This window comes from Sinocyclocheilus anshuiensis, unplaced genomic scaffold (assembly GCF_001515605.1).
Source record: "Sinocyclocheilus anshuiensis isolate Anshui unplaced genomic scaffold, SAMN03320099.WGS_v1.1 scaffold252, whole genome shotgun sequence".
Lineage (NCBI taxonomy): Eukaryota > Metazoa > Chordata > Actinopteri > Cypriniformes > Cyprinidae > Sinocyclocheilus > Sinocyclocheilus anshuiensis.
This window is the reverse complement of record NW_015554095.1, coordinates 599,901-611,277: the sequence shown is the minus strand read 5'-3', so window position 1 is coordinate 611,277 and position 11,377 is coordinate 599,901. Positions and strand designations below refer to the sequence as shown.

The following is an 11,377-nucleotide window of genomic DNA, read 5'->3' as shown; positions in this document are numbered from 1 at the left end:
CAGTTAAATTACACAGCAAAATCCCCAGAGTTAAATCAACTCTGCTCAGAGTACATATTGTCCCAATCTGAGTGTTAAAGTAACACTGAAGCCGAGTTAAAGTTAATGGGATTATTAAGAAATTAATTAATTGATGATTGAGCATTATTAAAAAAAACCCGCTGTTAACAATGTTGAAGATGAACAACGACTGCTCAGGCTTTTAGACATGAAAACATATTACATAATCCTCAACAGTGGTAACTCTGCTTCAGTGTTACTTTAACACTCTGTAGGTTGGGACAATATGTACTTTGAGCAGAGTTAATTTAACTCTGGGGATTTTGCTGTGAGGAACTCAGATTTGAAAATAGCTCTATATATAAAAAAAAAACTTAAAGGCTGACCAGTCTATTTTAAGTCAATGGTGAAAGTTATTGTGTATGACGTATTTTTAGGGCCTGTTTATTTATAGCTTACAGCTCCAGTTGTCCTCTGCTATATAACTGCGGTGCTCGCTTTAATTCACATTAGACCTACATTGCGAGTTTATCAGATTGATGGGTGGATTCGATTGATGTGTTTGTCATGTAAATTCGAATCGTTTGATGGACACCTGCAACGCCCAGAGTGCTACCGCAGGTCGCACACTATTGGTGCAAAATTAGTCACATGATCTGTCACTAAACTGATATGAGCTCGGATAGAACTTTGTGTGGTTTGACATACTGCTTAGAGGTTGCAGGGGCAGTGGGACCACACATCAGCCTATATTGACCCTGCTTAATCAATTTTGCTTGGTCAGTCAACAATGAATTCCTACTTAGATTATACGATTTATAACCGTGGTGCTAACACTTATAGTTCAAAGGCTGGGTGTTTTCCTATGGAGCAGGAATACTTGCCAAGTGCTTGTGCAAGTACAAATAGTTACATTCCCGAGGGACGGCCAGTCGGAGGAAATATTTTTACGCCGGAAGCGCACGAAACCCATGGCACAACTTATGCACAACTTCATTCGCAGCAATACCACATAAATGTGGACATGGGGAAAACTGGACACCCCAATTTTTGCAAGCAAACCCGACCTCCTCACTCGGACTATGGACATCAACATGTACTCACGCAAGCAGATGACCACATGCGTCTTCAGTCCCCTGCTTTTTCTGTCATGAACATGGGAGCCAACATTGGAACATACAGGGAATCTAACTGCAGGCCTGGCTCGGTCTCTGCAAGCCATTATCAGTCCTATCCATATGGAGAACATGAACCACCACACAGCTATGGTTCGTTCAGCAAGTACCAGGTCTCTCCTGACAGTGATAGCGACTCCAAGACGAACATCAATCAAGCGCCAACGTTTGACTGGATGAAAGTCAAGAGAAACCCCCCAAAAACAGGTTAGTTGAGGCTAATTACAGTGGCTACTGTAAGCTTAATGTACGTAGTATAAAAACAATGTCAAATGTGGTTTCTAATTTGTCTTTTTTTGGTTTGTCTCTTTCAGTTAAAGTCGATGAATATGGGATCCACGGCCAGCAGAATATAATACAGTGCTACCGCAGGTCGCACACTATTGGTGCAAAATTAGTCACATGATCTGTCACTAAACTGATATGAGCTCGGATAGAACTTTGTGTGGTTTGACATACTGCTTAGAGGTTGCAGGGGCAGTGGGACCACACATCAGCCTATATTGACCCTGCTTAATCAATTTTGCTTGGTCAGTCAACAATGAATTCCTACTTAGATTATACGATTTATAACCGTGGTGCTAACACTTATAGTTCAAAGGCTGGGTGTTTTCCTATGGAGCAGGAATACTTGCCAAGTGCTTGTGCAAGTACAAATAGTTACATTCCCGAGGGACGGCCAGTCGGAGGAAATACTTTTACGCCGGAAGCGCACGAAACCCATGGCACAACTTATGCACAACTTCATTCGCAGCAATACCACATAAATGTGGACATGGGGAAAACTGGACACCCCAATTTTTGCAAGCAAACCCGACCTCCTCACTCGGACTATGGACATCAACATGTACTCACGCAAGCAGATGACCACATGCGTCTTCAGTCCCCTGCTTTTTCTGTCATGAACATGGGAGCCAACATTGGAACATACAGGGAATCTAACTGCAGGCCTGGCTCGGTCTCTGCAAGCCATTATCAGTCCTATCCATATGGAGAACATGAACCACCACACAGCTATGGTTCGTTCAGCAAGTACCAGGTCTCTCCTGACAGTGATAGCGACTCCAAGACGAACATCAATCAAGCGCCAACGTTTGACTGGATGAAAGTCAAGAGAAACCCCCCAAAAACAGGTTAGTTGAGGCTAATTACAGTGGCTACTGTAAGCTTAATGTACGTAGTATAAAAACAATGTCAAATGTGGTTTCTAATTTGTCTTTTTTTGGTTTGTCTCTTTCAGTTAAAGTCGATGAATATGGGATCCACGGCCAGCAGAATATAATACGCACCAATTTCACCACCAAGCAGCTCACCGAACTTGAGAAGGAGTTCCACTTCAACAAGTACCTGACCAAAGCACGCAGAGTAGAAGTGGCCGCCACCCTCGAACTGAACGAAACGCAAGTTAAAATTTGGTTTCAGAATCGCAGAATGAAACAGAAGAAGCGTGAGAAGGAAGGAACGGCCCCGGTAATTAAACGTGCGACTCTTTGCTCTTCTAATCAAAGCGCAGACAACTCAAACGGCTCATCCCCGGGTGCTTCGCCTACCTCAGACTCTTCCACTGCTATTTGATGATTACGTGCCTTTGTGGCAAACGAACTCATGTTTCATCATTGTGCTGTGGAGAGCTATTTAACTTATTCTGCTGTCTTAGACAAAGCATTAAATATCTGCTAGTGTGCATGCGTGTTTTATATATAACGCAAAATAAATAATTTTGCTGCATTAGAGCTACTGAATTCATGGTTCAAAATGCATTAACAGGGTATATGCTTAATATTCCAAAGCAAGAGGTTTAAATGTTATTTTTTCTGTCATCAGCTTGATATCCTTTTTTGCACTACTGATTAATTCCTCTGTTGAAAGAGTAAAAAAAATATATATAGTAAAGACTGATATGTTTATGTATTTAGAAAACAATCTGGCCTGTGATGTTCTGATAAATTAATACATTTTATTTTTCTGAAACATGTTTGTGGATTTAATCCGATTTAAATCGATTTATTGATTTTCTTTTAATTAAAAGGCTCTTCATGATGTTGGCATGATTGTGTCCTTTGTCAGAGGATGTTGCAATACAATGGAGCTAATTTAAATCAGTGTTGCTCTAGTCTGTATAGTTTGACAAGAGGAATGTTGCATTACACACCGGGTGGCTTCCTATAACCTTTTCACCTTTTTGTACCTACAGGCTCTCTAAACATGTAAACACTCCTTGGTGCTCAGTGTAACACTCACTGAGATTTGATGTTTCAATCCTACTTGGCACAGATACTGCAGGTTAAGAATGTATAGGACTTTTAGCGGAGTAAGACCCTTTCTAACTCCAAGTTACAAGACCCCTTTTGGCATCTCATTTGTATTTTCTTAGACAAGGCCATTAATGAGAGAATGATAAAGATTTTTTAGATTATATAAATGTACTTGGAAATAAAACAAATGACCTTTACGTACTGTAAATCTGTGTCTTTATTTCATTTGAATGTTTTTGGGGGAAATCAGAGAATGTAAGTGAAGAGGTGAGCAATTACAGAGAGAGAGAAAAAATGTTTAACCATAGATCTCGATTTGCCTCAATTCTTCTAGAAAGTTTGCAAGGACTTGACAACCCTGTTTCATTTCCCTGATCATCTGATGGACTGCTCCAATATTTACTCAGGGTGTAGGGTTTGCACAGTATTTGCCCCAGCAGCCACGCACTGTCAGCACCCTCTCCACTGACCAGGTTCACTCAGAGTTCAGGCCTAAATTAATTCACAAAAGCCATGGGCCTGTCCAGCAGGGGATGAGAAGGGTTTCTTCCCAAAGGTCAAGCAGAGTGTTATCTCTCTCCAAAATCAGTTATCTGCTATAAACTGAAAATCGAATTGAATCTCTAGCCTGATATAAATAGACAATAAAATTCATTTTAAGTAAATTAATAACATGCTGCAATAAGGTTACTGCTGTTGAGATTTAGATATTAGTTAAATTGAGAATTTTCACTAAGCAATTTCACATAAATAGAAAGGTGAAATCATGACAAAAAGTGGCATGAGTTAAATTTTTACTTTCACACTTAATGTAAGCTACATTGTGGTATGCCCAGTTTTAGTTAAATCCATCCCAAAACAGTCCAACAACTTAGCAGTAAAGACATGATGCTGATTAAAAACATATTTAGTTCCATTTATGAAAGTTAATAAATAACGGCACAAGCATCAATGTTGAAATGACCATGCAAATGAAAATTTGTTTGGAAAATCCATACAAATATATTAGTTGGTCAGCCAGCCCCAAGGGGAAAAGGCTACAAACATGTTTACTTTAATTTATTAAGTATGTTTGTTGCTTGCCCTTTTGGGTTGTGTAGCTCTGGGCTCCTACTGGGTCTCCCATCTGTGGGCATCAGTAGAAAAGCTACAGTGCTGCAGAGACAGATGTTCAGTCAGCCTGGAGGAGGAGGCTGTTTTTCACCAGGTTGTCAGTGTGCAGAAAAGGCTCACACTGCAGAATGTGGGGCAAGAGGAGCAGTCCACAGTCCACAGATACCGGAGAAGTAGGAAATGTTAAAAATAGCATCCTTAAACAATATGTATAGGAAAGAAATAGGCTATGTGTGGAAAGACAAGGAGAGAGAAAATAAATGTGTGTCTGTGAATGAGGCAGTCAGCAATAGTCATCAGAGAGTCGGTAATTTTGTGAAATAGTGGAGTGGCTGTTTTTAAGATTACATCAGGTAAGATTGGCAAATATTTCAAAAAAGATGCACTGTATACTGATAAATAATGCCGCAGTATTGCATATCACTTTGCTGGCAAAATTTACTTGATAGATTTGATCATTTTGTGGAAAAATATATAGATATTTAACTCTCCCCACAAGGACAATGTATTTTTATATATACTACCATTCAAAAGTTTGGGGACAGTAAGATTTATTTTTTTGAAAGACATTAATACTTTAATTCAGCAAGGATGCAATACATTGCTGAAGACGTTTATAATATTAGAAATTATGTCTATTTTAAATAAATGTTATTTTTCGAATTTTCCATTCATCAAAGAATCCTGAAAAAAATCCAGCACAACTGGTTTGAACACTGATAATAATAAAAATGTTTCTTGAGCACAAAATCAGCATATTAGAATGATTTCTGAACGATCGTATGACAGTGAAGACTGCAGTAATGGCTGCTGAAAATTTGCCATCACATGAATAAAATATATTTTACAATATATTAAAACAAAACCAACAAAAAAAGTTATCTCCTGTATTTAATAAAATGCAATGGGAAAAATAGAGAATTTTCATGTTAAAAATTCAGCGACAAAAATCATATTGACAGGTACACCGCCTTTGCTGTCAGGTCACTTTTAAGGTGACGTTTAGGGCAGATCTGAGGCTTGCAGTGTATACTCTCCCTGCTGGGTGTGCTTGTCAGAGGGTCTTTTACAAATCAAAAGCCTGGCTTGACTTCCTGAGTCTTGTTCAAGTCCCTCTGAAGCATGTCACTCCGCTGGGGTGTGTGACCTCAAAGAGATAAAAAGAATATTGTATACACTATTCATGGGCTTGAAACAGGGGTCAGGGGGTCATTTTATATGTCTTCTTGTCTTTCACAGACATGCAGTCAACAGCTAAGACAGTGGCCACATGCAGATAGCCTCCTCCTCTCAGTGAAAACAGGAAGAACAGGAAGCCTTCCTCTTGAGCTCTCCACACAGACCCATATGACCATCCCCCTCTCGCTCAAACGTATCCATGTCCTCGTGTGGCAATTTAATCACTCCACCGCCTTATTAGCTGAGTAACCGAGAGGGAAAGCTTCAAAGACCCTGCAGCACACGGGCTGGGATGTTGCCAGTAAGCAACCAGCAGATATTGACTTTGGCAGTGTAAAAACAAACATGTGCAAGATTTTTTATAGTATAACACTGATTAGATTATGAGAGAGAGAAGTGAAGTTATTGCACCTGCTCAGAAAAGGCGATTTGGAAAATTGCCAGTTGCTCTCAAAACCAACACTACAGTGTTTTTGTCATAATTGAATTGACAAATTTCCTGCATGTGGTTTTGTTTGTATAGGGATCTTAAAGCTTGGCAAAGTGTAACTGGTGCTCTGTCACTCATATGATTTAGAGAGGCGAGTAGTGCGCGCCAGAGGGAGACAAATGAAAGCTGACAGTTCATTTTATCAGAGACAGATCGTTGATCTCATGCACTGCCTCCCTGGTCTCTTTTAGAAGGTGGTGAAGGTTGAATATTAGTGGATACTGATACAACCAACCGCCCTCTTCTGAATCCCAAAGGCTTTATATTCCAGCCAGCAGAATGGGTTACAGCATGACACACTGAAGCTACAAAACCAAAGAAGTATCAGATTTCAGTAATAAAATTAGCATATTATTTTTTGATTCATATTTTTCCTTTCCACAATTCAGTATCATAGAAACCTTTATATTTAACAAGCAATTACATAAATGCACGCTAAATCAGTTAAACAATTTGAAAAACAATTGTTTGTGGCTTCATGATGAAACTATTAACTGTAATTATGTTTAAAAGGGATAGTTCATGAAAAAAAGGAAAGTTTTATTTTTTTGTCAATATTTACTCATCTTCATGTTGTTCCAAACCTAAACGACTTTTTTTATTCTGTTCAACACAAAAGAAAAAAAATTGAATGTTTTAACTCTTTTTGACCATACAATGAAAGTCAATGGGGTCCAAAACAGCATTGGACCCACACCACTGACGTTCAATGTGTGGGAAAAAAACATAAAAAAAAGAAATGCATACAGGTTTGGAACAACATGAGGATGACACTTTTTGGGTGAACTATCCCTTTAAGCACATGCGCATGAATAGATATTTCTCTGAGAAGTTATCTGAAAAATTCTCATTTTATAACTTTTTCGGCTCAGAAGTTCCCAGAACTATCCATTTCAGCAGTTTTTAAATGGTCCTATACAATTTAACCATTTGCGTATGAGAAAACTGAGAACTGAATTCATTCTACTCAAAAGATATAGTGAAAACCGTTCCTCTAAGTTCACCATGATTGATATTTGGGTGTTGGCATACACTGATACCTTGGAAATCCTTTTGACAAAGTACTTTGGAAATATTTACCACACGGGTCCTTAAACACCCACACAAACATCTTCTAAAGTGCTGCCTATAAGTGCCTGAAGTGTCATATGCATGTGTGGGGAAGTTAATTAGCAGCAAGGAGCAGAACTAAGTTCAAAGGGTCAAACCAGCGACAGAAATGAGCCCAAGGCTTTGCAAGGGCCGCAATGTTTTCATACCATTTAACAGGAAACACATTATAAGCCGATTGATAGTAATTGAATCTCATAATGGGAAAGACGACAAACTCTGAAACTGTTCCAGTGCCTTCATATTGACCCCTGGTCTCTCGAGGGGTGTGTGACCATGTTGGAGTGTGATTTCTGTCAGGTCGGGGCGGTTGAGGGGGGACTCTCAGATGACAGAGTTCTGCCCCTCCCCCAAGTGAAACGCAAATGAAAAGGAATGCAGAGATAAAAAAGCTTGTGTTCCTAGATAAGGGGACAGAAGAAAGGAGTAGGCGAATGCTAAAAGAGCACTCTTGGGGAGATGAGAGGCGCTGATGGCAGTGTTGGTGGTAGGAGATCATAGCAGGTTCCTCTCATCAGCCCAGGCCTGTGTTTGATACTGGGTCTTTGTCGCTCTTTCAGCTGTGCATTGTTGGGAGGTGTAATCCCGGGCGGATTACAAAGGCAAGATCCTTTCATATGGCTGTGCCCAGCAGGCAGGAGGCAGTGCTCATGCTGAAGTGGAGGGCCACGCTCATTCCTCTATACCTTCACAACGGGGCCATAGCTGCAGGGACAGTGACGCAGGGGTCATTCGGTCATGTCCTCTCCTTGGAATTCTGCTCCCCCTTTTCCATTCAGATAATTTCCTTTCATGAACTGCCTCCACCCTGTACCTGTACACAATGCCTTACACCTAACATACTGCACAATCACAAAATACTGAATATGAGCTCTAATATTTAGAGCCACATTGAAGTAAATCTTCCACAATGTTTTTTCTCTCTATATATAATCATTGACATTGTACAGCAGATTTGGCTTTGAACAAACTCCAAAGTATTAAATACACAACTCTCCTGTGTGTGCCATTGGCAAAAATTATACCAAAAATTGTGTGGCTTGTTTGTATTTGTTAGTAAAACTTTACTTTTCCAAACTGCTGGATGGATGATAAAAGGCGGGAAAAATAGTCTTATACTGAAGGATCGACTCGACTAGAATATCGTGTGATATTATAGAGACTCTTTTCAGTGAGCTTATAGTGAGCTCTTTTCAACTGGCCAGAAAGCGACCGTCAAGAAATGCCACAGCAACCACACAGCAATGCTCTGGAAATGAACCACAACGGCCTACCATTGTGGCAACAACTTTTGCATAGGCAATCATTATTTTAAAAAAAATGTAGTAGGCTATTACATTTGGTCTTCAAGGCAAGGCTTATGTTAGTGTATGTGTAATGTATAAAGGTCTCTAGGGTAAAAGATTCATTTGATTTGTTTTTTTTCTCCGAATACATTAAATAGCAAGAAAATGCACCACGGTACTTTCCTAAACACTTATTTGTCGCTATGTATGGCAAAATGAACCATAAAGTCATCACGTGCAATGATGATTTTTATTAAATTAGATCTAACATGTAATCATTTTTTGATTGCACAATTGTTTAGCTAATGAGAATTCCTCAAATTGTCATATATATTTTCAGACAAAAAAAAACCTGTTTATGATTTTTGTATTTGGGCCAAAAGCCCCCTTGTTAAAGAGGCCTTCTTAAAAAGTTTTTTATAAATTCTTTAAAAATACTTTTTTTTCTCTTTTTCTCTTTAATTTTTTCTTTTTATTACACATATGTGTGTGTGTGTGTGTATATATATATATATATATATATATATTACCCTAAATATAATAGCCTACCCTAAACTAAATTGTCCTTGCTCTGATTAAATTCAGTTATTAATGTAATAACTTTAATGTAAAGACTGAGATCGTGCTGCCCCTATGTGATGCAGTCCTTTGTTTTTCACATGCATTAAGAGCTCTCTTAGCATCAAACTGCTGATTCAGAATTTTGCAAACAATTGTGAAAGGTAAGCAAAAGCTTTGTGATATGATGCAAATGAATCAGAGAGACTGCACTGCATGAACAAGAGTCATTCGACTGAAGTGTAGGGCAGAAATGGGTTTGTTACAAGACAATATATAGTTTACAATCAACAGTTTTACCAATAAAAATGAGCTACAGGGGTAAATCTGATTATCGCAATAAAATCATGCAAAATGTAAAATGTATATCTTGGCAACTCTAGACTTTTACTGTCTTGTGACCATGTATTTTGGAACCACCCATAATTTCTGCCAGACTGTGAAAAGGAGAAACATGTGGGAGGAGTGAAAGGCACCCATTTACTGTTGAAATGTTTTTGGCTTTTAAAGTAAAATTTTAAAGCTATTTCAAAGCAAATTTATCAAGGACTAAAAATATTTATGATGGATATAGTTGATTTAGCAACACAGAAAACCATGCAAAACATTTAGCTCAATATTAGCCTGAATTAGTAAGCTAGCTAGTTTTTCTTTTCCCCAAAATGATGGGGATGGGGCAGAGTGAGCCAAATGCTGTGGGGTAAATTGAGCCAGCATTTTAACTTACCCCACCATAAGGCACTGAAGTTACGTTAAACCTCTAACGTATAAACTGGTATTTTAATATGATATTATGCAAGTGGTTTAGTTTATCATATATATATACATATTGTTTGTAGTTTATTTATACATATAATCAGATATATCTTTCCACCTGTAGTCCCTAATGGATTTGTAGACATTGCAGAACAGCTACCATGCCAAGAATCTTTTGACTAAAAAGCTTATTAGTTTCAGTGATATTTAGTGTTCTCAAACGATTAATCGCAATTAATCACATCCAAATTAAAAGTTTTTGTTCACGTAATATATGTGTGTGTACTGTGTACATTTATTATGTATATATAAATACAATACATATACAGTATATATTTGGAAAATATTTACATGTATTTATTCATGTAATCATATTAATGTAATTTATATTATATATAAATATATTTAATATATAAACATATTTCTCTTAAATATATACATACATGTGTGTGTATTTATATAATAAATACATACAGTACACACACATAGCCTATTACGTAAACAAAAACATTTATTTTGGATGCAATTAATCGCGATTAATTGTTTGACAACACTACAGTGACATTTATTTTTTCATTCTTATTCAGTTTTTATTTAATTTTACTCAACAAACTCTCTGTTTAATCTGTTTTTGGGAAGGTTACAATTTTGGTGTTCAACGTTGTTTGTTTTAGAAATGCATACAATTACAAAGATTGAAATTGAAGCATCATTAGGTCGGTTTTATGTTGTTTAAGTTAGCTTTAGGAAAAGAAATTGGCTATGACTGTTTGTTAAAGGAAATATTATTAAATTAGTTTTTAGAAGATGTAAAGACTCTTTAGACTGAATAGATTCAATCAGATGGTCAGTTTACACCCAGATGGTGCATCTTACCCACTGACTCAGGTCAATTTACCCTTAACCTGGGGCAAATTGAGCCACGGGAACACTTTTTTTAAAATAAGAAGCAATATCGTAGAACCCTTCATTAGAACCCCTCATAGATACATTCTGATCATTTAAAATGATAGGAAACATCCTGAAATTACTTTAGACACTTTCATTGTACTCCTGCCTCATTTTCCCTTATCACATAAATAAAAAATTGCTCATCTTACCCCACTCTCCCCTAAATGTTTTCTCAGTGTCATGGTGCACCTCGGTAGCGAGATAGATTAGTGACAACAGCACTGTCTCTTTGATAGCTTACTAGTTCATTCAGACTAGTTCAGGGCGAGTAACGTTAGGTAGATTTCTGTACTTTAATGTTGCTCACAAATATAAACACTACCGGTCGCCCTGGGGCTGCAGTTGTGTTGGGATGCGCTCGCCCATTGTAAAAATGGAAGTCGTAAACATTAGCATAAAATGCTAATATATCAATAGACGCACCAACCCGCACAAACACAACGATCATTTAAACAAACTGACCATAGGCCTTTACCTTCTGTAAACATTTTGAGTCTTTCAACG

The 11,377-nt window shown here is 37.9% G+C and overlaps 2 protein-coding genes across 2 annotated transcripts; both read left to right on the top strand.

Annotated features, from left to right (window-relative positions):
• The first annotated feature begins 693 nt into the window (after window positions 1–693).
• On the top strand, window positions 694–1,581 carry LOC107669470 (homeobox protein Hox-B1b-like). The gene is made up of 2 exons (XM_016461709.1): window positions 694–1,382; window positions 1,490–1,581. Exons 1-2 carry the CDS (start codon window positions 791–793, stop codon window positions 1,579–1,581), a joined length of 684 nt encoding a protein of 227 aa, XP_016317195.1. The 5' UTR covers window positions 694–790.
• On the top strand, window positions 1,548–3,012 carry LOC107669476 (homeobox protein Hox-B1b). The gene is made up of 2 exons (XM_016461717.1): window positions 1,548–2,308; window positions 2,416–3,012. Exons 1-2 carry the CDS (start codon window positions 1,717–1,719, stop codon window positions 2,748–2,750), a joined length of 927 nt encoding a protein of 308 aa, XP_016317203.1. The 5' UTR covers window positions 1,548–1,716; the 3' UTR covers window positions 2,751–3,012.
• Window positions 3,013–11,377: the final 8,365 nt, after the last annotated feature.